Raw genomic sequence first — 27,232 nt, forward strand, 5'->3', positions numbered from 1 at the left:
AAAGAGCTGAAATAAGACTCAGTTTCAAGACTTTAATCCAGAAACTAAAATATTTGAGTGTTACTTTTCAATAATAAATTATTGTTCTAAATGATGATGTTTTTTTATTTTTTTATCTAAGTTTATTAAAAGAAAATTTTATTAAAACTTTTTAAAAATAAAAAACAAAAAACTACACAATAGTTTCCCTTCTGCCATCTGACTACCGATTAAATAACCTTATCACTAAAAATTGTATCTACCAATATAATATATTAAACCGCGGTAATTTAGATTAGGTCAACGGCATCAAAAAGTGATGGAACAAAAAAGGACTGACGCAAGTCGAAAAAGCTTTCATAAATAAAATAAAAACTTTATTTACTTTAATTTTATTAATTACTTGATTTGGAGAATAACACACCTCTCCATTTTGTGTTCCAGTTATAAATTTGTTCTTAATTTGTACAACGAGTATCGCGAGTTTTTTTTCTTGCAGAACCTCATTAGAAATTATCTTATAATAATTTTACTTAGGATTACGATAATTACGCCTCCTGTATGCCAACTTAACGAATCACATCTGACAGTCTTGTAACTCGAACACATTACCTCATTATTTGTTATTTCTTTAGTTACATATATGTTTGGCTAAGCATCAGCCTAAATGGTTTATACTTATTGAATAATACTTCCAGTTCTTCGCAATGAGCTAACACACCGGAAACAATTATATAAAAAAAAATACTCTAAATAATATATTTTTCTTTTTTCTGATTCGATTCTCGTTTTAAAAACGCCACATTCCTTACTACTTTTTTTTCTTTTTCTATTATGCAAAGTTATCTCTTTTTACTTAGGGGACCATGATATATTTTTTTTTAATCAGGTTTGTTTTTTATTTCAGTCTATGACCATAACTTCGATCTAATTTATTGGTTTATTTTTTGATAATTCTGTGGTTTGGATCTAGAAGGGCCAATGTCAGATTTCATTTTTTTCTTGCCACCATTTTGTAGAGGCTCAATGTCAATTAGAAAACTCGGATATTTAACTATTTTATACACACGTACATGTGTTGTAATGTTTTTTATTAATATATGTTGTTAAATACGCCAAACAGTTCATTATAACGCCAACAAATGTCTAAATAATTTACCCACCTGCGATATTACGATTTTCGACATTAGCCCTTATAGATCCTAGTCAAATTTTTTTTGTTTATGTTCCTTTTTCAATGCGAATATATGTATTAAAATTATGTTGCAATATGCGAATTAATTAATTAATGAGTAAATTATGTGCGAATTAATCGCTCTTTATTGATATTTTTTATGCAATTAAAATGTTAGATTTTTTTTCAAGGTAGGTTATTTAAAATATACTGATAAATAAATTGAAATATACTCGTAAAAACAACTTGGGGCTTTTCTGCTTTTTCATTCATGGTGTAGAATTTTTTCAAATATTTTATTTAAGAAAAAATAATATAATTCCTCAGAGTAATAATTCTCTAGAGAAGCCCTTAATCTCTATTGCACAGAACAAAAGCGTTCCAAATTTTTGGTTTTAGTTTGGTTTTGAGTTTAACAACAAACGTGTAACGGATGGTTTCATGCTTGCAATTCTCAACCCAAGTACCTACGGCCCGTTGTATTGCTGTAATTTGTAGCTATCTCCGTAGTCAATAATCATATAATTGTTTTTCTCCGTATGGGCGACTCTATTAGGTTATTACTCTAAGTATTGTTCTAAGTAAAATTTATAAAATGTCAATTATCAGTTTCACTGTAAAACATAGAATACTATTTGATATTGGTCACGCTACCTACTAATTTTTTTTTGTCTGATTAATTAAAATGAGATAAATCCAGTTTAAAAAAAATGTTTTTCGGTCTTAGAGTAAATTTTACGATTGTTAAATTGTCAAATACTCGTTATGTCTGCGATGTGTTAGTTTTTTTATTTACATTTTATGTTTTAATTTTTTTTATATTTTCTATGTTATTTTTATAGAATTAATGCATTTTTTTTCCATATTAAAAATTTTCCAACTGTTTTTCATATTATTATGGAATAATGCAACCATTTAAATAAAATGTATGAAAGTAGTTTCAGTAGAACTACGTTTATCCGAATTGCCAAATATCCGAATTGCCAAATATCCGAATTGACAAATATCAGAATCGTTATCAAGAAATAAACAATAAAGGACATTTTACAAAAACAAATAAAAAAGGCGCTAGCGGCCATCGCGTTTCTTTGTGAAAGTAATATGCGTATTTAATATGTAAGTACGCGCTATCCCGCGCTATAAATGCGTTCAGAATAGCAGCCCTGGACACGTTTAAATACATTTGTATGTTATAACGTATGGCTCATTAATCCGGATAATTGGAGTTTTATTGTAATTACGACATATTTTTTTCTTAGTAGACTAGACTAGAATAGACTATCAAACTAGGCTCAAAAATACATTTTTATTTTTATGTATCTTATTATCATCGCTACGATTTTTTTAAAGTGTTGTAATTTTGAAATTACTCCGCGTATGACGCCACAAGTTCTTTTCAGTGAGTGGTGAGTTAGTTTCCTGTAAACCAGAAATCTATCACAACACTCTATTATTGGTTTATTTAGAAGAATTTGTGACGTCCTTCAAAGTAGTCAATTTTTTTAATACATTATAGAAAAACTTCGCCGTATAATTAAATGCTTTAATTTTTACCGCGTGTAGGAAAACCTTTTTTCATATTTAATTTCCATCATTTAATAAAGACACACATTTTATTTGTGCGAAGGATACAAACCAGTATCTTTTTGATGCGATATGAATATGTATATTATAATCATGTTATTTCCTTTCAATATGGATTTCTTGTTCTTCTAACCATGTATAATAATTTACATATTACAGAACGATATTTTAAATACTTCCGTATTTGATATTACATACGATGATGACAAGAAACACTTATTTGATGTTTTGCAAAACCAAAGCGATAATTTTGCTGGAATACAAGGTATGCCCGACAAAGGTAAGACAATACTTTTAAAATATTGTAGCAAAGTAGCATCTTAAATATTTAGGTCGAATTCGTTGAAGTGTGTTCATAATAATAAAATATCTTTCAATTTTTATGAGAGGACAGTTATTCGATAACATACATTTTCTGCAATACTTATTTATGAAAATGCGCAGGTTAGATATCTATTCAAGAGAACACGTTAATTTAAACCATTTTCTAACAATATTGTAATCATAGAATTAAGAATAGTCCAGAAGGAGCATAGAATTATATTTGAATAACATCAGACTGTGTCCAAAAAACCCCCCACTTTTTCCCACTTTCACCGCGCGCATGCGTAAAGTAGCCGCGTAATGTTGCCAGATCGTGAAAAATATAATCATAATACAAAATGTAAGATGATAATATTTGTTTCTTTAAAATTTTATTGTACACCGGAAACATTGATTGACACAACAGAGTAGATAAGCAAGGGGTCATTTAATAAGAGTAATATAATTAATGAACTTCGAACCTTAAGAAACAAAAAATATTTTACGTAAAATGAACATTTTTATGTCATATTAAATAATATTTTATGTTTTAAAGATAATTTCGGTCAAATGTCTACCACAGCGTTGTTTAATCCGAGAGGTCCAATTCGTATTAGTTCTCTCTAAATGAGCAAAGTAGCGTAAAAAAATTGACTACCCTAGCAACTCTAACAATTTGTTCATTTTGTAATGCATTTTCTACTTACACATGAAATGTGATCCCATCCCGTTTCTTTAGGTTCCCAGCAGTATTTCTACACTTTAAAACGACACAACACGGCCTAGTTTAATTCAAATCGGGAGTTGCATACTGAGCGACGTCTACAAAGTAACTAATGGGTCAAAACGTAAAACTCTTCCTTGAAGAGTAGTTTGATCGCCTTCCATTTGATGTGTTTGATACCGACCGGTTTCAAAGCTATACAAGCTTCTTTATCAAGGTATAATTAACTCATGAATTACATCCTATTTTGTTTTTTTAATGCTGCGTATGAAGCGTAATATGAGATGCGTACAATCTTTGAAATTAGACAGGAGTAGACTAAGGAAAATATTGTTTTTTTTTTTACATATATTTTTTTCTTATTAGGAATCGCTTTTTTAATTTCTCAGATTTCCAAGTTGTCTAATTTTAATATTTTATTTTCAACATGTAGAACTTTTGGTCCAATGTCTTTATTGAAATTGTGATTATTTTCTATCAGTGGTTTACAAATTCAGAAAAAAATGTTAAATGTTCTTTTACTCTAATATTAAAGTGTCTTTTATTCTCTCAATGTAGAATGAGTCTTCACAACACGGACTATCTCTTCGTTCTAGTAACGAGAGAACTCTTTTAATACCCTGTCATCGCTCTAATTTTTTTGCCTCCTCTTTCACAGTAGTAGCCGCTCGATTGTGGAATAATCTACCCACTAATGTTAGAGACGCCCCTTCTTTATTTACATTTAAGTCAAGATTGAAATGTCACTATCTTAATATTTAAATTGTTCCTTTATCCTTCTTCTTTCCTTCCCATCCCCTCTCCTCTCTTCATAGTAAAGTGTTATTTTTTTTTTACATATATTTATTTTTGTTAATCTTTGCTTTTAATTTTTGTATAAAATTGTAAGATTCAATATGTCCATGTATTTATAATTTTCTCAAACTGAACGGTTTGGGTAGGTAGGAAGAAATTGCCTTAAGGCAATATGCCCGCCCTTATATGTATATTTATTGTATATGTATATAAAGTGTCAATAAATAAATGAGTCGCGATCATTACAGTTTAATCTCATCTCACATTACGCTTCCCACCCTTATAAGACAAAAATACTTGATTTATTAGTTTCATGCGCAGCACTGACAAAATAAAATAGGTTAGAATTAATTGGTTAAGTATACCTTGATAAAGAAGCGTGTATAGCTTTGAAACCGGTCGGTAGGAAAAATAAAAAATAAGTGGTAAAAAACAAAGCTGTTTTTATTTAATTTATTAAAATGAATAACCATAAAGTTAGTGCTACAAATATAAAATATATATAAAAAATAGTTCAGTTGCATGAATGAAATTAAATTAAAATGTATATTATATGTAATTACGTTTTATTCTTTGTTTCTTTTTAGATAACCAAACCACGTTTTTCTGCCATTTACGAAGAGGTAGTTTGTATTTTCAAAACGAACCATTATATTATGAATTAATACAATTTATTGGATACTTTGGTAAGTTATTAAAGCAGTTTAAACATATCAATAAATATAATATTGTGTTATTATTATTATTATGAATGTATGACTAAATGTGAAATCACTGTGAATGGAGTTTTACTAAAACAAGTAGAGGAATTTGTGTATCTGGGAAGTATGTTCACTAGGGATGGAATGACTGAGAAAGATATTGAAAGGAGGGTGAGTGCCGGGAACAGAGTAAACGGTGCACTTAAATCGACCTTGGCAAATAAATGCTTGTCACAAGAGGCAAAATTGGCAGTTCACAACGGAGTCCTGGTCTCATCCCTGATGTATGGGAGCGAAGTATGGACTTGGAAAAACAGGCATGAAAGTAGGCTGAATGCTGTCGAAATGCGATCTCTCAGGCGAATGTGTGGTAAAACTATGTACGATAGATGCACAAATGTTGAGATCCGTACATTATGTAAGTCTGAGGCAAGCATTATCGACAAAATCAAGAAAGAAGCTTCGCGCTGGTTTGTGGGCATGTAGAACGAATGGACAGCGAGAGAACGGCTAAGAATATTTACAATGCGAATGTTGATGGATGCAGAAATAGAGGAAGACCAAGAAAGACATGGCATGACCAAATCCAACAAATACTTAAAGATGGACATGTCAAAAGCCGGAATAATCGGCGCGCGTGCATGAGAAGATGTATGAATGTAGAGGAAGCGAGATCTGTATGCAAATATGGAGTGTTGTGGCGTTCTATCCTCTCTGCCTACCCTAACGGGGAAACGGCGTGATGGTTTGTTTTGTTTTTTTTTGTTTATTATTATTATTAATATAGTGTTATTATTATCCTTTGTAGTAAATATATGCTTAAATTTTATAAGTATGTAATGTGCTAATTGAATTCCCCTACCTTTGTACTAGCCCTATTTAATTGCATAATATTATTTTCTATGAGCATCATTATTCCCATTTCTCCATAAATAGGGGCATAGCGCACTGCATTTGTAAACCAAATGCAGTATGTTACATGCAGGTAATGAGCTCAGTCTTACGCATCGGGTGCCAGTCCAGGAACAATGAAATATTGCCGTTTAAACAACCTTCGAAATAAATATTCCGCGTCCACCCTGTCAGGAATCGAACCTAGGACGTGAATGGTAGGCGAACGAGCCAACCTCTTCACAACCGGGCGGACTTATCTCTACCCGGTTTCCTTATTCAGGATTTTTACCTGAGAGCAGCCATTCTTTGTCCGCCTGGACACAGTGAATAAGCCATGATTTGCTATAATAGGTTTTTTAAAGCAACTGTAATTTTCAATAGAATTTTACTAATAATATAAAATTCATAAATATCATCAATAATATTTTGAGTATATTAAAACGTATTTATATGTCTATGCCATGTCTGGCTGGATTTAACTCCCTAGGGAATTAAGATTGAAATTTATTGCAACAGAGAGGGAAAACTCTTTTATGAAGGGAATATGGAAATCATCAATGAAGGTTTAGATTTTTCACTTAACTTAAACAAAACAAAAATAATCAAAACAAACCATTCATTTTTTTCATTTCATTTAATTTTTTTTTTTTTGTGCACTACAACAGGCCAAAAGGCCTAATTACAGAGGCGAATTACATCACAGATTACCCAGGCTTGAGAAAAATCACATTTTTATTTTTTGTGTTCGAACTTCCGTGCGAGAGTCAAGCGTCTTGACCACTACACCACGGAGGCCGCCATCATGCCGTTTCCCCGTAGTAGTAGGCAGAGAAGAAAGAACGCCACATCACTCTGTCTTTGCATACAGGACTCCCTTTTTCTACATTCATGTATCTTCTTATGCACGCACGCCGATTATTCCTACTCTTGACATGTCCATCTTCAAGTATTTGATGGACTTGATAGTGCCGTATCTTTATCCGTCTTCTTCGTTTTCTGCATCCATCAACATTTGCATTGTAGATCCTTTTAGCCGTTCTTTCGCTGTCCATTCGCTCCACATGTCCAAACCAGCGCAGAGCTCTTTTCTTCATTATGTCGACACTTCTAGTTGTCATAGCACAAAAAGAGTTGGATACACTTTAAGTTGAAGTAAAAAAAATGTTATCAGGTGAAATGGTTCAACCGGATAAAACTCCCCACATGATAAAGGTTTCAGCTATTTTACTTCACAAAAGTCAACAGATAGAAGAGTTGAGGAAATGTAGATGTTTAAATACAGGCAGAATGGTGAATGTTACGCAGTATGTAAAGTGGCCACTTAAACTAGCCAATACAGGTCATTAGCCCCGTAAATGCCTAGACTTCCATATTCCCTTCTCAAAACTGTTTTCCGTCTCTGTTGCAACAAATTTATATTCATAGTATTTATTTTCTTAAATTACAATCTTAAATATTTCCTTTATGTAACAGGATGATCTAGATTAGCTGCAATTGGTGTACCAATTTATTATCCTATGCACCAGTAAATGTAAATAATGGAATTATGATGACGAATACCTAACCATAATAAAAAATACACCAATTGTTTATGTTTTGTGGATGAATAATATTTAGAAGGTATAATATTACATTATTTTTAATTAACATAATACTGTGATAAAAGAATAAGGAGAAATTGTTTATAACTTTTAAAATCTTTATTTACTCTTGTTAATTTTTTTCATCGCCTTCCAAAGTACTCACCTCCCGATACAGTACACTTATGCCAACGTTTTCTCCAATGTTAAAGTAGATTTTCGGAATGTTTTTTAAAGCGCGCACCGATTCGGTTTTTATCTCTTCAATCGTGTCAAAACGGTGTCCTCCCCGGAGCGGTGTCTTAAGCCAAAAGTCACACGGTGTTTAGTGCAGGCGTAACAAACTTAGGTTTAATGTTTCCAAGTGTTCGGTCACGTCTTTCACTAGGGCCCAAAGAACTCAGTTTTTTCGCTACAAAATGAATGACCAGAATCTGATACGAACGTCAAATGTTAAGGATCTAAGCGTTAGATTTGTGAGCACCCTGACATTTCATGAACACACAGAGACAATCAGTGATAATGCATTGAAGATGTTAGGATTCGTTCTGCGTACTGCCAGAGAAAATACCCGTGTACTGAGAACTCTTTACAACTTCTTGGTGCGAAGAAAACTCGAGAGTAGCTCGATGATTTGGGGGCCACATGAACTGAAGTACTCTCTTATGATAGAGAAAATCCAAAAGAAGTTTTAGAGATATCTCTACATGAGAGAGTGCGGGTATTATCCTTGGCTCTATCCGACCGAGTTTCTCCAGGGTATGCTTGGCTACAACAGTTTAGAGACTACAAGGAATGTGTATTTGACTACACATTTTTATCGATTGTTGCGCGGTATAATCGATGATTCTGAGATGATGAGCATTGATTTGTATGTTCCTGATAATTACCCAAGACAGTGTCCGCATAGATTGTTTCATTTTCCGATATACAGGACTAACCTGCAGATGGTTATGCCTGTTAGAAGGGCTACCGCTATGCTGAACAACATCGCTCCGGATATTGATCTGTTCCATGTACCCGAAGGGGTTTTCCGGAGCAGGATTGTCCTACTACTTTGACATGAATCTCTTTCATGTATTTTTTTAAATTTTTTATAATATGTACGTATTAAACGTATGTTTGTAATGTATACGTTATATTTAAATAAATGAATTAAAAATTGAAAAATCAGACGAATACGATGGTTGTGGAACGATATGAATTGAATCTTTGGCGAAATAGTCTCGACGAATAAATTTTTAACGTAATCTTGATCTTTGAACGACGCTGGCGCCATCTTTTCGGTCTTGACTCACATTGTGTACGGTATTCGCTTGATTGGTTGGTTGTTTCCGGGTCGTATGCGTAGATCCAAGTCTCATCTCCAGTTATCATCATTTAATCTTATCCTGATAGTCAAAAAGCACTGTTTCACAGACTTCAACGCGACGCTGTTTTTCCCAAAAAATTGTCTTTTTGGTACCAAACGAGATTTCACTCTTTTCGGAGACAAAAAATCTTTCATAATGGTCTGGACTGCTCCAAATGAAATGTAAACAGGATCAGCAAGGTACCTTATTGTCAATCGACAATTTTTGAGCTCCAGATCTTCGATTTACTTGGCGTGCTGTTCATCAGTTGGTGTTGATGGTCGTCCGGGGCGATTTTTGCCATCAACGCTTTCTCTGCCTGCTTTGAATTGTTTATACCACCTGTAAACATTTATTGTGGCAAAACCTGGTTATCAAAAGCCTTCTGCAATATTCTCAACGTTTCTGCCGCAGAAATTTCTTTTCGCAAATAAAATGTAATGCAACTCCTCAGCTCAATAAAAACAAACATTGAAAAAAGTCTCTAAATAAACTTTTTGTTGTTTATTGTCTATTGTCCCTGGACTGGCACCTGAAGCGTAAGCCTGATCACCGTACCTTCATGTAACATATGATCGAACTGCGGGGCATTTGGTTTGATAATGAACCACGGAGTGCGTGAAGGGGGATGATGATTTTCTAAGTATTTAAATGATAGGCCAAATAACTTTCTTTATCAGTCTGACCCATTCTAGTATTAACATATTTTGTATATTTAATTTTATTATTTTTTAGGGTCAAATATTGACTCTCGGGAGATGGGAGAGATTTCCCCGGGGAGTCTATTCAATTCAAATGCAGAGGATAATAACTATTCAAGGTAAATAAAAAAAGTATTTTCTAACCCTTGTCATATTCTCAACCCCAATATTCCACCATTAGACCACATAGGTGCGCTCTAACTCAATATGCAGAAGACTTTTCGATGGATGAAAAATAAAATAAAATTAACATATATTGCATAGGTACTGATTCATATTATTTGAAAATTAAATACTATGGTGAGTATGCTGTGTATATATTTTTAAAAACAGCTAATTTAAAAAACCTCGGAACTTTACTCCGAATTGCACACTACACTACAATAAAAAATATTATTGTCTACATAGATATTACTAGTGTATAAATACTCTCAAATAATAAAGAATAATAAATAATTATTAATCTTAAATCCTCATTTTCGGAAAATATGTATACAAAAAAGTATAAGAAAATATTCCTTGCAGCTCCATTATATTTATTTATTTATTTACTTAAGTTAGTTAATATTACATTGTATATTAACTAATATATTTACAATTATAACAAATACTTATTAAATATTTCTTACATAACTACATTATTACAATAAACATAACGTTTTTTTTTTAAATCCGTAAGTTTTCTTTCATTCTTCATACTTTCAGGCATCTCATCATACAGTTTTAACCCTTTATACATTAAGCTATTTTGTGATTTTGTTTTTTTCTATACGTAAATACCTGTTATAAAGCTAACTATTTCTATAAAGGGTGTTCTTTAAACTCTGTCACATCCGAAACCACGACGATCAGTATGAGCAAGAAGACATATTGGCACATTAAAATAAATTTTTAGAGCGACTAAAATCTCAAAAAATAAAATATAGAAAAAAACAAATGGTTGCTTTCTTCTGCAGGGGAGAAACGAGGAGGGGGTATTTCGACACATCGTCAACCGCACGGCCGCGCCCCCCTCGCTTCTTCCCTGCAGAAGTAAGCAACCATTTGTTTTTTTAAAAATATTTTATTTAAAAAAAATTTCTTCGTCCTAAATATTTTTTTAAATATACTAATATGTCTTCTTGCCTATACTGCTCATCGTGGTTTCGGATGTGACAGGGTTTAAATAACACCCTGTATAATATGAATATGTAATAATAATAAGAATATTAAAATATTAGATTTAAGATATGTTTTACAATATTCCCTTCCTTCCTTCCTGAAATATCAAAACACTCCTACCTTCCTACTAACATGCAAACCCTTCTTCACTCTCCTAAACTTCTTATCCTCAAACTTTAATTGGAATTTATCAAAATCAATCAAATTTGTCGGTGATATCCTCCTTACCCCCCCTTCATAAGTTTAAATATATATGTAGTTTTTAAATATGTAACATTGGCACTGGCAAATTTTAAGAGTAATCTGTGCGTTTATTAAATAAATAAATATCATATTAAAATTCAGACTTCAAGTTAAGACACATGTGTTAAACTATTTACAAATGAGATTTATATTCATACAGTATTATTATTACGAGAGTATACATAATAATATGCTTATGTATGTCCTATATTTAATACGAATATTTGTTTATTATTATTTATTTATTTTGTTCCTTTTATTTTATCTTTATCTCGTAATTTATATGTACTGCGCATTTGTACAAAATTGTTTTATTTAAATAACATCTTCTTCACTACAGTACAAACCCTGTGAAAAACGTTAGATTATTTTTAGCATGAATATCATATTATGCTAATAAAGTTATGTCAGCAAGATGTCGTATAATTTGCCTTTAATTAATTCTTATAGAGCATTTTACCCGGCACATAAATGCGCCATTAACTAATATTAAAAGAAAAACATTAAAACGACTAAATCATCGGTATATTGATAAAACCCTTTAAATGCATTGTTGCCTATACTGAAAAAATCTATTTGAATGTTTGACTCAATAAAAGTCTCTTTCAGTCTTCTTTCTTCATACTTTGGACATGATAAATACTCACGAAACTATCTTAGTTCCTTTGAATTGTTTCAGTAAATGAAATTTCGAAAAAAATATTTTTCAGAATAATATAAAAAAGTACTTTTAGTGAATTTATACACGCTAACTCTAAAACTAGGCCTCGAAGAATTTTATCAGTTGATAAAGCTCGAAAAATAATAGATAACTTTTAACTGGTTTTCTTAAATTTTCTCATTTAGAGAGTTTTATCAGTCAACTGAATATGTATTAAAGATTCAATGGTGTAATTATTACAGACATATACTCAGTGAAAACCAAATGCCGCCCGCATTACACCTATTTTCCTCTATGGATACGAATCGTGGCACCTCACTGGGGCCAAAACAGTAAAGAACTGAGTTTTTAGATTAGGTGTCTCAGAAGAATCTTGGGTGCGCGGTGGTTTTACTTTGTGAACATAGTAGAAATAAGAGATCGGTCGCAGCAAACTCCAGTGACAACTGTCATCAAGCGGAGGCGATACGCTTGGCTGGGCCAAGCCAGTTGCCTCCTGAGAGCCTTGACTACATTTGCCTACTTTACAAGGCATCAGGTTCTCAACGTCCTGGACGTCCACCGCTGACTGTTTGCGGCAGTTTATGTCAGAACTACGGGACGCGAACCTAACTTGGGAGGACGCACAGGAGCTGACAGCCGATAGAGATCCATGGAGACTTTTTGTGGATGCCATATGCTCCAACTAGGGAGCGGACATGGAATGATGACGAATTATTACAAATCGTTTGTCTAAAGTAAATTTATGTTATGAATAAATAAATATTTTTAGGGTGTAATATTTAGTATAAGATCCGGGGCCCCGATTACAATGAGAAATTAACTGAGTTATGTTCGACAGTATGTAAAGAAAAATCGATATTTGTGTACAAAAATTAGTATATTTGCTTGAACATTTAAAGTATCTTTGTCGGTAACCAAAAATTAAATATGTTTATGTTAATTTTACTTTGTAGATACAATTGAAGATAAATGTTAACTTCCCATTTTAATCGGGGCACAGGGCTTAATATCTTTATCAAGACTCTCACTCATTCCTGTTTTCAGATCATTATTTATTTGTACCGGTCGACTCACAACACCCCTGCTCATTAGAGAAATGTCGGTGATAGACTGCACTAAAAGTGAGTTCACTTCAAGACACAGTTTGGAATGGAAATTTCTTTTCTTGGATCACAGAGCACCCCCGATCATTGGATACTTACCTTTCGAAGTATTAGGGACGTCTGGCTATGACTATTATCACTTTGATGATTTGGAAAAAGTGGTGACATGCCACGAAGCCCGTGAGTACAAAAACCCCCATTTTATTTTAAACGTACAAACTATCCCCATAGAAATAGGCAGAGAGAATAGATAATAGATTGAAATAATTGTTAATAAACTGAGATATTTAACCTATGTGGTCAAACAGTTAAGTATTTACGCCCAGCTTTATACTATTAAAATAGTATATTATGCACTTGTACAGTCATCGCTTTCATATGGAAAAATTGGATGGGGGGGAGCTTATAACAACCATATTAAACCGTTAGAAACTGTTCAAAAATTTATCTTAAAAATAATGCTTAAAAAAAATCGCACTTTTCCCTCTTTCCAATTGTTCCAGGAAGCTAAACTTATATTGTTTTCAATGTTTAAAATATATATTTAAGAACCAAAATGTATTTACAAGTAATTCAAATAGATCAATTCAAAGAAGGAATCGTGTGTTAGAAAAACCACACTGTGAAACGAGGCTAGCACAGAGACATGCATATTTTATAAGCCCGAAAAATTTTAATTCTTTTTTTTTTACTGATAATATTTCTTTGATCCCAAACTTTCAAAATTGTCCTTCTTTTAAAAAACACGCACTATCCTGAATTCAAACCAATGGTATTAACTCTTTTATGTTTTTTTAAAAATATATTTTCTATTTCCTTTTTTATTTACTATAAAATAAAGAAGTACCTTTTAATCCCTTTTAGACTTCCAAATACGTCACAAATACAAATAAATCGTCAGAGTAATAATTTTATAGAGATGCCCTTTTACTCCATTGGATAGAACAAAAGTGTTCCAAATTTTTGGTTAGGTTTTTAGTTTAATAACAGACGGTTTCGGTTTGCGCTTGCAATTCTCGACCCGAATACCTACGACCCGTTGTATAGCTGTAAGCTGTAACTATTTTCGTGGTTATTAATCGTAGAATCGTTTTTGTCCGTATGGGCGACTCTATTAGCCATAGGCGTGTTATCAATCTAAGAACAAATCGCTTTTGTCACACTAGGACTATTTACAAATATTTAAAAACTTCGCAATGCAGATTGTGCCATATGTTTTTAATTAGATTAATTTTTCCTAGAACTGTTTTTTAATTATAATAAGGGAAAAACGGTTTTAAATTTTGGAAAAATTAGAGCATTAAAATGTACGAAAAAAAACATTTTTTTTAAAACTAAAAACGAACTACTTTGAACGATTTCACTAGTTCATATGAATCAACCAATGATAGAAAGTTGTGGGAGATTTCCGGTTAACTAAACGTCAACGGATCAATCGGCAGAACTGATCGAGAAGAAGCGGAAGAGATCTTGAGACGTCACACGCGAAGTAATTTCAGAATTACAAAACTTTAAAAGAGAATACGATGCATAAAAATTAAATTGAAAGAAAAAGGATTAAAATGAATAAAATAAATAAAACAACTTTGTTTTTAACCACTAATTTTAAATTAGTTAATTTAAAATAAATAAATAAAACAACTTTGTTTTTAACCACTAATTTGTTGTTTAACCAAAAAAGTTGTTTTATTTATTTTATTATAATGAATAACCACAAAGTTAGTGCTTCAAATATAAACTTTATATGAAAAATGATTAGTTTAAAAGTTGATTAATTGATTAAAACAAATATCAGAAAGCCACTAAACTTTTTCATTGCTCTGAGAAATAAAGAAAATTAAAATAATGGTAATTTTATTTTTATTTTATTTTATTAATATAAACGGCAAATCTGCCTTTCACAAAAATTTATAATACTAACATATTTGGCTTAATATTTAAAAAAAAACATAAATTTATTTATACCCAAAAAAAATAAACCTAAAAATTATTAAGCATATTCAGTAGAAAGTTAAAAAAAATCAATAATAAATGTAAAAAACTAAATTAAATAATAAAACATTCTACAGTAATACAACAAGAAAATCATAAGTACTGTTTTATACAGCTGGGCAAAGTGAGCAAAAAACTGTATATATTATGAAATGCATGAATAAATAAATATAATTACCATTCACCATCTTTCAAAAAGTTCAAAAGGTTTGTTCTATAGGAACAATACCCTACACTAAATATATCAGATACGTGGGAATAACTATTGCTGAGTTCAAATATACACTGTCCGTGAATTGTTGCTACAAAACGGTGGCACCTGTCTAGTCATTCTTCCAGGCACCCTGAAGTTAATGAGAGATAAAAGTTCAGGGCAATCCCATATTGAATTTACAATTTTGAATAAATTTAAAAGGTCTTTAATTTTTCTTCTATCGTTAAGTTTAAACAAATTTAATGTTTTTAGTAAAAAATCGTAATTTAAAAATTCATGACTGATTCTATGTTTAAAATTTATACACCTCACGAATTTTTTTTGGACTCTTTCAAGAGAATTTTGGTAATATTGTGATGCTGACTTAAGCGCATTTACTTGGCCTTTTTCTAGTGATGCAAAAGGGAGAAGGAACGTCGTGTTTCTATAGATTTCTAACCAAAGGACAACAGTGGATTTGGTTGCAAACAAGATTTTATATTACATATCATCAGTGGAACTCCAAGCCGGAGTTCGTTGTTTGTACGCATCGTGTAATCAGGTATGGGAAATAACACCTAATTTCATCAATTCATTATTTCCATTTCGAACCCAACGGTGCATAGGGCACTGCATTGGCACACCAACCACGGCGTATCTTGATCTTTTTGGTTACATGAAGATAAGATGATAAAGCGACACTACTAACAATATTATGAGAATGTCCAAATTGACAAGTAATGGAATTTTTGCCACTTAAACCAGCTACATCGAGGCAACCATTTAACTTTTGCTCAAAGGCATCTCTCCTTTATCGTACCGAGGTGCTTCATATTTTGGAAGAGCGTATTAAGTGGATATGCGGTACCAGAGAAATTTTATGAATAGGTATTTGAACATGGTTTTTCTGTCAGTCTCTCGCAGTTCCCTCCCCGATATTGTGCGAAAAAGACAACTGCACATCGGACTGATTATGCCTCACTAAAATCGACGAAATCGGGATTTCGTTGTCTGTTTTCCGCACCTCAAAACTGAAACAATTTTGTTTTTTTTAAAATACTTATCGTAGTATTCAATTTAAAAAATTAAATAGCAATAATTTATCTTATTTTTGTTATAATTGTGCCCAGTTTTATCTGACGTCTTCGGAGGTTACGGTATACAATATATATTTATTATTATGATTCATTTTGAAAAACGGAAAAAGTGCCGACGCAAAAAAAAACATTCTGATACGATTTCTCAAAAAAAAAACAAAATCCTTTCAGCCATCAATGAATAATTAGTTTCATATTTTCGTTAAGAATTACCTTATGCTCTCGAGGAACAAATCAATATTTAAGAGAGAGGTTCAGGGCAGCGATTACAAACGCTATCTTCATCGGTAAATATCGAGACGGTATAAAGTAAAATCGACACTTCTGTTCGAAAATGTGAAGGTATATTTGTGTGTTATATTTTAATATCTTCATTGGTTACCTTTAATTGAACATGTTTAGAAAATAAAACTTTATGTGTACGTATTCTATTTTCCATACGGAAAACTTAATTTTACTTTGAAAATAAATGTTAATTTATTTCAATGCGAGCCCAGGACTAGATTTTCCTTTAGGGGATTTGAGTTGGAAACACCGTAATTATTTTTTAGTTATTTAAGTTGTTTGTTTTATGTAAATCAAATATTTGTCTTTATTTTTTTTTATATTGAGTTGTTTTTGGTATTTTTGCCTACCATGCAAGAGGTCTCGGGTTCGATTCCCGACATGGCTGATATGAAACATTTATTTAAAAAAAACGTGTTTTTACACTAGAATATTTCATAGTTCCTGGACTGGTACCTGAAGCGTAAGACCGATCATCTTACCTTCGTGTAACAAAAATGATCAAGATACGCTGCAATTGGTGTACCAATGCAGTGCCCTATGCACCATTATGCGTGGAAAGGGAATGATGATGAAACCTAACTGAATATATATATAAAAGTGTTTTGTCCGAAAACAGTTATGATCATTATTTAATAAACTCGTGTGATGTTAAAAACAAAGTTTTTTTTAAATTTAGGTTAAATTGCATTTTGTTTTACCATTTCAGTTACACCGACATCTTAAAAGACGTAGAAAATGGTTCGATGAACTGCGAACAAGATTTTGGTGGGGATGAACACTTGGACATGGAGCAAAATGTGTTACTGCACCCGAATAACCACTCCAGCGCAAAGACGAGCGAACGGATCCGATGCAAAGCGGCACCCAAGATGGCCAGGTTCACGGTCACCCCTGTACCGTCCAGCCATAAGGAGAGGCAGTCTTCGATGCTCCACAGCTCGGGTCCGGGCTCCGACACGGGTTCCATGTCAGCAGACTCTGTCATCTCCAGACTATCCTCCAAAACATACCATAGCTCGGTAAATATGTAACTAAACTAATTGTCGACGAATTCATTGGAATCTCTTTTTACACAGGACATTTTTTTTTCTTTCTAAACATTAATTTAATAATTCATATAATGTATGTATACTAGTGATATAATTCCCTACTTCACACTTTTACTAAATTGGCGTATGAGATTTTTAAAGTAATTTGATGTCATGTTTTATATTTTTTTATACGGAATTAGATATGGGCGTTTTAGTTATTCGATAATAGTAGCAGTAAAAGTTATCGTTTCATAAATTGAGCTGTTTTATGAAACTGCTCCTATCTGACGCTTCTCCCTCTCCTTAGGAGGGGTCAGATATTTTTCAAGTTAGTGTACTGTGAAATTCTTTGCCTGGATCTTTAAGTACTCCCGGCGCAAGTGATTACAATTAATTGGTTCGTTAAATGCAATTATAATAGCAAGGACTAGGAAGGCAAAACCCGAATGAATAGAGCCGGCCGCCTCGCGCCGCTAGGAACATAAACATATATTATGTACGTACACATTGCTTTGTTAGTGCCCATACCCTATACACCGGCGATCTCTTTATTACACAGAGGTCTTCTGGGACACTGAACTTCAATAGTCTCGCCGACTCTTTGAAGGTCTTCCAGGTTGACGACTACCCTCTGGCATGTTGTTCGCTACCACGTTATGAAGTCTTTTGGTATCTCCTCCTTCCACGCGGTTGCGTCAGAATCGTCGCCTTTTCCTGCCCCCTCTCGCGATACCTTCGATGTTGCAGGCTTCACATATGACAGTATTTCTGATCCTGTTCCTTAGCGTCTTTCCCAGAATACTGTGCAATTTCTTCATTCCTGCAGTTCTAAGCAGTGCTTTTGTTTTGGTTATATAGGCTCTTGGTTCATTATCGGACACAAGTTTAATATATTCGATTGATCAATATCGTTTAATAATATCCCGACTTTTTTCGTACCTCAGTTTTTCGTGAGTAGTTTAATTTATTTTTGTGAAACTGTTTAATTTTGTATTACCACCTCTACACGGAACTGTGTAAAACGTATCCTTCGTGTAAAAACACGTTTTAGTGTACAGTGAACGCTTATCCACACCTAATGGTGCATAGGGCTTTGCATTTATTAAAAAAATGCAGCGTATATCGATCGTCTATTACAAAAAGGTAAGGTGAAGTCCTGCGCAGCAAACTTCCGTCATCATCACCAAAGTACTTTCGAAACGACCCAATTTTTTACCGGACACGGAGCTATGAGAAGTTATCTATGTAGGTTTAAATTAAGGAATGATGACTATTGTCCATGCGATGATATTTCTTCACAGAGTATGGAACATCTGTTATTTAAGTGCCCATTTTTCAGTTTGCAACGCCATAATCTTGAAGCAGAATACAGGAAAGATGGAATATCCTTAACAGATATCCACACTGTAGTTAAAAGTAGTTATCACGCGCCATTGTTCTTGAACTTTGCAACAATGGTGATTGGACTCATAAAGGTAATAAACCAAAATCAGTGATCGAAAATCCCATTTCCAAGACAAACAAAAACGTTTTTTTTTCGAGTACCTTAGCCTTGTACATGACACGTAAGGCTACTAAATACAGGGGTCCAAATATATATATAAAAAAAAAAAAAATAAGTCCTGCGCCTCGGGTACCACAAGTCCAGGGACAATGAAATATTGCAGTGTAAAACCACCTTATAAACAAATATTTCATGTCGACTCTCCCAAGAATCGAACCCAGGACCTCAAGCATAGTATGCGAAAGAACTAATCCCTACACTACAAGGTGGGCTTTTCTCTATTCGGTTTCCTTTTTCACAATTTTTACCTAAGGCGCCATTGAGTCGAAAACACTCGTCCAGGATTCTGGTTCTATTTCACACAAAATAGTGATAAATCTTTTAAATAAAATAATATTTTGAGTTGCTTAACAAAAAAAAAACTTATACATACGTTTTTTTAAATGAAACATTGAAATATTATTCTAGAAAGGAACGACTAATGAAGGTGGTTGATGACTTAATATTTTAAACTTAAGTTTAAATTTATTAAGAACCTCGATAATTTTAGTTCCTCACCTTGATATACAAGGTATATCCGTATAACTATTTTCACAATGTTTAACGTTTAATTTTATTTTATCTTAATGAAAAGTTTAGTTTAAAGTTATTTTTTACCATCAATATTGAATTTATAGAATTGAATATTGCTTACGGATTTTATCGACCAATGGTACCTTAAATAATTCATATTTGCACCATTTTGACTGAATATATAATTTATGTATTTATTTTGTGTCAATAAAATGTATCTTCCCCAAAAAAACTCTTGGAGTTTTCCAACTGTACTATGAAAAACTAATAACTGTATTTACTGTTTTTTAATAATTTAAAGAATTATTTGTTATTATTGTTTTATTATTAAAATTTTTATTTACCTTTTTGTAAAACACCGTTAAAATAATTTTACTTTCTTTTCAGAACCTATATTATGAGTCAGATCCAAGATCGTTTCAGTTTAAGGTATTGTATTTTCCATACTTTCGTATGTTCATAAAATAGATACACAATGTATTCAAATTTGTATTTGAAGCACTAACTTTGTGATTTTCACAAACTGAATGCGTAATTGTACTATTTAATATAATATATTGTCAATTTTTTTATAAAACAGTTATATTAATTATAATAGTACTCGTAGTCGAAAATTCTAATACATCTTACATGTAAGATATGAATTTTTACGCCATGTAACATGTAAGATGTAAATGTGTACCACTAGTGAACGTGTAAGATGTGAACGTGCCCCTCTAGTGAACGTGTAAGATTTAGAATATTGTGAATTTGTACCTCTAGTAAACGTGTAAAATATGAAATATGAATGCACACCTCTAGTGAACGTTTAAGATATGAATGTGCACCTCTAGTGAACGTCTCTAGTTGATAATAAATAAATGTATTTTGTAAACCTTCGTTTCTTCAATCTTTATGATTAGTCATAGAATTAAGAATAGTCCAGAAGGAACGTAGAATCATATTTGAATACATCGGGCTGTGCCCAATAATTCCCCCACTATGCTTCACTTTCGCAGCGCGCATTCGTGATGTCGCCGCGTAATGTTGCACGATGGGAAAAAATATAATTATAACACAAATGTAAGGTAAAAAAAAAGAATCTGTTAATTTCTCTAAAATTTTATTGTGCACGCGAAAATATTGATTGACACAACAGAGTAAATAAGTAAAGGGTTATTTAATAAGAGTAATTGAATTAATGAACTTTAAACTATAAAAAATTAAACAAATATAAAATATAAAACAAATTTAATTTTACATAAAACGGATATTTTTATATCATGTTAAATAATATCAGATGTTTTTAAGATAATGTCGGTGAAATGTCCACAATATAGTTGTTTAATCCGAGATCCAATTTTCATTAGTTCTCTCATTAGATGAGCAAAGTAGGGTAAAAAAAATACTACCCTGGCAACACCAACGAAATGTTCATTTTGTTTCTTCGACAATCTGACAGATGGAAAAATAATTTAATTTTTGAGTAATACATTTGCTACATACACATTCATTTGCTAATTACACATGAAATGTGATTGCATCCTGTTTCCTTAAGATCTTAGCGGTATTTCTACCCTTTAAAAGGACACAACACGGCATAGTTGAATTCAAATCAGGAGTTGCGTACTGAGCCGGTATGCGGTTTTTGGACTATTTTAATTCTATGCCTAGAGTATATACGAGTACGTATACTTTCCAGTATTGATTCATTTTGAATTCAAGTTCCCGTGTTTTTTCGTAAATCGGCTTAACTTTTTCCCTGATAAAAACACGCGTCTAATTTTTCTAGAGAGCTAGATCAAGACAGAGCGAGAAGGCCTCCTCGTCTCGTGAGTGTCACCAGAACTCCACGTGCATCGTCCCGAGTAACTTGACGCATGACGTACAGCAGCCGCAGGACTTGGCTGTCCACAGGCCGGTTCATAACCCACAGTACCTGGAACCTTCGCAATACTTGGCGCTGCCGGTCCAGCCCGTCATCGGCTTCCCCCAACTCCAAGCCCTTCCGCCTTCTCCCGAGGTAGGGATCCTTATCACACCGGTGCAAGCGCAGATGCAAGAACAGGTGAATTCTCAATCTAAAACTAACTAATAATATTTAGAGCTTGTCCAAATTTTTTTAGACAAGGACTGGATTTAACTCCCTGGGAAGCTGTTTATTTTAACATATTACAAGAGAGATGTAGAACATTTTAGAGAAGGTTATTACTTAAAAGTCTAGGCATCAACAGGGCTTATGACCCGTCATTGGCTGGTTTGATTGGCCACTTTACACACTGTGTAACATTTACCATTCTGCCCAAATTTGAACATCTATATTCCTTCAATTCTTTCGTCTGTTGATGTTTTTAAAGTTAAAGAGCTGAAACCTTTATTTATGCAATATTCAAAGTGGCCACTTGAACCAGCCAATGTAGGGAGGGCTGGAACCACCGGATTGCGGTTACCGTTTCAATTTCTCATTTTAATGACAAAATATCTTTTAATTCAGAATGCATAGAATATAAAACACAAAAAATTAGAAAACATTCCCATTTCTTCAAGTTGATACGTAACATCTTATCCCTAATTAAACTCAAACAACTATATTTTATTTTATGTTACTCAATTATAACTTATGGCATAATAGGATGGTGAAGCACTAATAAATCGATATTAAAACCTCTCGAATCTGCTCAAAAATCAATCATTAAAATAATTTTTAAAAAGCCCTTCAGGTACCGGGGGCATCAAGTTATTTGAGGAATTTGAGATCTTAGATATAAGGCAATTATATATTTTTAGAATAACAATGTTTGTGAAAGTAAATTATTCTATCAAATCCCAAAAGAAACACCCCCACACTACCAGAAGTTAAACTAGTGGATGGGTCATGGGGTTTATCACAAACTCTGAATTCGGGTAAAGAAATTTCAGGTTTCTGGGCCCCAAAATATTCAATATGTTACCCAAAGATTGCAAAACTATGACCTGGATTTAATTTAATAAATTTGTAAAAAATTCGTTACTTGGTTAAGGTCAAGAAAAATCGGAAAATTTACTCAAAATACATTCCTAAATAATAAATTAATATCGTACAACTGTATAGTAGATTAACTAGTAGGTAGTAATTTTATTGTTTATTTTTGCATAAAAATGTCTGCCTTAAAACAGGTTGTACCTAGTTAAGCAGACTAGACATGATTCAGAGAAATCTATTACCTGAGTGTGTATGTAGTAGATAAAGTAATTTTTGATTTTGTTAATAAACTATGATTAATAATAATAATAATAATAATGGTTTAGTGTAATAATCATTAGTATAATAGGTTTAAAATTTATTTATTCGATACGTTAATATGCACTAAAAAAATACGTTTCAATAGCTAATGCGTTACTAGAAAAATAATAACAATAGAATTTGAATAAGAAATAATGTAAAATAAAAGTACCCTGCAGAGTGCAGTCGTATATTATGAAAGCTATCCTCTTTGAACTTTCTTTCAATAACATGAAAGATGTCGATATCCGAAGAGATACGGTGGATAAAAGACTTAGACAAATGTGTGTCTTTGAAAGAAACAAAAATACTAAAAAAACAATAATTTTAATTCAATTAAACACTCAAATTAACGAGTGCTAAAAATGTATTTGCCGCATATTTTAGAACACACATTGGCTTCCTTTCTACTCGAGTTTGAAATAATGTCAGTGGAAAGTCGACATACATAGATAGTTAATTTATTTAATTTTAATTAGGTATCTACAGAATCTTTCAGTTAGAACAATGGCAATTTAAATAACTGTTTATCTGATTTCAAAATCATAAGATCTTATATTCTGTTTGTAACAATTATAAAGGGTGTCGTGTGTCGGGTCGAGCAACATTATAATAAATATCGTGTATATGCCGTATTTTCGGACCACAAGACACACTTTTTAACTCTGAAAATTGAACCAAAAATTAAGGTGCTTTTTTTTCTAAAGTTTGATAAATAAATATTGGGGCGCGTCGTCGCGATGCGTCTTATTGTCCGCAAAATACGGTAATCTACGAAGGTTCGTATGTCCAGGTAGTATAACAAAATATAAAATAAGAAAAATAAATTTATAATTCATATGCTCCACTTATAAATTAATATAAACATAGAAACAGGTCAGGAGTGGAGCATCATAAACCGGTATTAAATAGTATTTATGAACACATCTCGTAGGGTAAGAATGGATATTACCGGTCACTTAAGGAGAAATAATCACTAATCAGCTGTTAATCATTATTTGTTTAATAAACTTTTTACCTATTATACTTTAAGTATTCTTTAAACATAATCATAATCATTGAGATCAATAAGTTATTCAATTTCGGCATAGTAAAAAAATTTAAAAAAACGGATTTCACCGGTATTAAACACCAGAGCAGGTAATAGCGATCACTAGGTTGGTAATACCGGTAAAGTTTTGTTCAAATATAAGTCGCAGATATAGCCCTCGGGAGAGTCACACCCAGACCCAATTAGCATGATCCCTTGCCAGCTAATTCAAGAGTTTCATTAAAATTATGCTTAGTAATATTATTTTTTAGAGCATATTAATGGAACATTTAAGTTTGTAAGTGAAAATTCTTGATGGAAGTTCATTGTAATTTATTACAGAAATAAAAGACGAGTGATACTTAAATCCACAAATTTGGAATATCCAGTGACCGGTTTCATCGCTTTCGCGATTTCTTCTATACTGGTATCTTTATTAGAGAGTTTAGTGTATTTGTACAAAACAGAGGTAAGGATAGAGAATTCAAAATTGTATGAAAGTAAATTCAATAAAATTATTTTTATCTTAAAGATGTGGAAGGACTGATCCTTAAGATAAAAATAATTTTATTTAATTTACTTTCATACAATTTTGAATTTCCATTTTTACTATTGTTTTGTATAAATACACTGAACTCCTTAATAAAGATACCAGTCTCGAAGATGTCGCGAAAGCGATGAAACCGGTCACTGGATATTCCAAATTTGTGGATTAAAGTATCACTCGTCTTTAATTTCTATACTAAAAAAATAATAATTAAAAAAAGCATTAGCATAGGACAATTTTTCTAATCTGAAGCGAAGTGCAGCCATACAATATTTTCGCTGGGAACTTAACCTGGGAAGCCATTTTATCTTCTGGTTCTCTTGTGAAGACTGGATGTCTTCCTAGCTGTGAGCTATTCCAGTTATTGTTATTCAGTATTTCTAAAGCGTTGAAAATAGTACGCCAGTAGATCGAACTGCTTCTCTAATCGGTTTCCTTTCATCGACTAGTTTAAAAGCTTTATGTAACCGATCTTGGCTCCATGATGCCTTTGAACGTGGTCTATTTCATGTTTAAGACATTCTGAAATACTAAATTAAAATGAGCCAAAAAACTGACTATGTACCTACTAATTTTACTTGCGGATAATACCGGTCAACTTGACTGGAATTGCCTGCCTATCAACATTTCTGTAAATATATTTTTAGGTTAAAAACCTGTTGAGACAAATTCAAAATCGAAGAATACTTGAAATGCTTGATAATTAGACTAGAATAATTATAACTAATAATGTAAGAAACGTAACAAAAAAAAAGCTCACCTCTTATTGTCTGACCTCGAAAATTTACATCAATTTGGCGTGAAAACAATTTATGCACATTTATCCCAAACGTGTGCTGGAAACTGAGCGACATCGACAGTCGGCGCAGCGGCACGGGATATAGTTACGCCACCCATTTTATAAGTGTGCGTGCGCGGGAACGTGGTAATACGAGTAATATTGTAATTACCGGTATTACCTCCTGACCGGCATTACCCGGTTTTACCCTATTTCTGCCAATGGTGTTTATACGAGTGGGTACTAAAAAATGCAGTCTCAAAACATATATAGGAAATTCTGCTGACAAAAAAATATTTTGAAATAAATCATTTTCAAGTTAACCTTATTTCTGAATTTAATCCTTTATTTAGTTTATTTTTATTACTTTCTGATTGATATAAGAAATTATATTGCAGCTCCAGAAAAAACACGAAGAATTACAACAAATGATTGTTCACCAACAAGAAGAGCTGAGGAGAGTATCAGAGCAGTTAGTAATGGCCAGATATGGACTTCAACCGCCTATTATTAATGTAAGTCATTTTATTCAATAAAACTATTGATATTTTATATTCCGCCTTTATCCTTATTCCTCCAAATTGTTTACCTGTTGCTTCATTGCGTCATTTTTATTAAGTTTTTCTTCGATTACCTTTTAGATTGTCTTCTTGTGTTCTTCATTTGAAATCACTTAGATAGGCTGTGGTCGGTCATTCGAATTCTACAATTTGCCACCAAATACGTCAAATATACCGTTTCAAGACGAAGCAAGTAAAAAAATCCTTTTACGTTTTACATTCGTCAATTTCTTACGTATTCTTCATACTTTATTTGCGAAAATGAGAAAGATAGAGATGGACAGATTTTTTGCGTGATTATTTAATAGGTAAAATCTGTAAAATAGACACATAATTAGGTACCTACTGACTTTACCGTACTGTTGATTTCTGAGCCTTTGTATATTTGTATTTTCGAAATTGACAGCTGATGAGCCGACTCCTGTATGAGTACCACCATGTCATACGTCCATAGATTGACACCCAGAGGCGACATATCATTAATGTAAAAAAGTAATACATCAATTGTTTTTTTTTTTTTTTAAATGTGTAAAGACGTTGAAACATGGACATCGTTATTTGTAATGTGATCATATAAACCAGACAATAACAGGTCATAACGCATATATGACCTGTCTTATAACCTTAGGTGTAAACATACGATGTGTCCGTTTTTTTTCAAAGGAAGGACACAGGACAGAAAAAGAATTGCAAAAAAATAGACAATAATGTATTCTCCGTCATTATTAAACAACAAGTTCTTCATACCCTGCGCAAATATCGCAAGAAGCTTTAGCAGCTTTATTTCCTCGATTGAATGCGAACAGAAAGAGGTATTGAAAATGCTCACTTTCGTCTACTTGACATTCCATTTAGAAGGTTGGTAATAAAATAAAATAATAAAAGTAACGTAAAAGCATACAAACATTGTCGGCCCCGTGGTGTAATGGTCAGCGCGTTTGCCTACTATGCAAGAGTGCTTTGTTCAAACATAGGCAAATTAGTGAATGTTACACAGTGTGTAAAGGGCCACTTAAACAAGCAAATGACAGGTCATAAGTTTTATAAATGCCTAGACTTCCATATTCCCTTCTTTAAGGTATTCTCCATCCCTGTTGTAATTATTTGTTTATCCATTTCCGTTGCAAAGTACCCATTCGTCAGCTAAGATATGTAATTAATGACTGGCCGATATAGAATCGTAAAATATAGGTTAACTGACTTCTGAAGCAATCAGCGATCAATTTTACCCGAGTAATGGTGATTTTAATTAAAGTTGCGTATCAAGAAATAATTGGAATTGACAATCACAAAGTTAGCAGGTATGAAGGATAACCGTTATTTATTAGTTCATTAAAATTATATTTAATTTTATTCATTGACACACAGTAAGGTCGGTAAGTATTCAATAAAAAAGGTACATCCATGAAAATGTGATGTAATACATGTAAATTGTAATGT

The 27,232-nt window shown here is 32.5% G+C and overlaps 1 protein-coding gene across 2 annotated transcripts in view; it reads left to right on the plus strand.

Moving 5' to 3' along the window:
• Positions 1-27,232, plus strand: part of Clk (circadian locomoter output cycles kaput protein Clock) — a 65,116-nt gene that overhangs the window by 33,131 nt on the left and 4,753 nt on the right. The window contains exons 4-12 of one of the 2 annotated variants that reach the window (XM_088232880.1): positions 2,897-3,017; positions 5,147-5,245; positions 9,822-9,906; positions 12,900-13,138; positions 15,558-15,705; positions 17,235-17,547; positions 20,024-20,065; positions 21,408-21,683; positions 25,631-25,747. In XM_088232880.1, the coding sequence (XP_088089006.1) occupies positions 2,897-3,017; positions 5,147-5,245; positions 9,822-9,906; positions 12,900-13,138; positions 15,558-15,705; positions 17,235-17,547; positions 20,024-20,065; positions 21,408-21,683; positions 25,631-25,747 (1,440 nt within the window). The remainder of the gene's footprint in view (positions 1-2,896; positions 3,018-5,146; positions 5,246-9,821; positions 9,907-12,899; positions 13,139-15,557; positions 15,706-17,234; positions 17,548-20,023; positions 20,066-21,407; positions 21,684-25,630; positions 25,748-27,232) is intronic. The other variant, XM_088232882.1, reaches the window with a different exon arrangement.

This window comes from Micrasema longulum, unplaced genomic scaffold (assembly GCF_059751315.1).
Source record: "Micrasema longulum isolate JH-2025_06_02 unplaced genomic scaffold, ASM5975131v1 h1tg001033l, whole genome shotgun sequence".
Lineage (NCBI taxonomy): Eukaryota > Metazoa > Arthropoda > Insecta > Trichoptera > Brachycentridae > Micrasema > Micrasema longulum.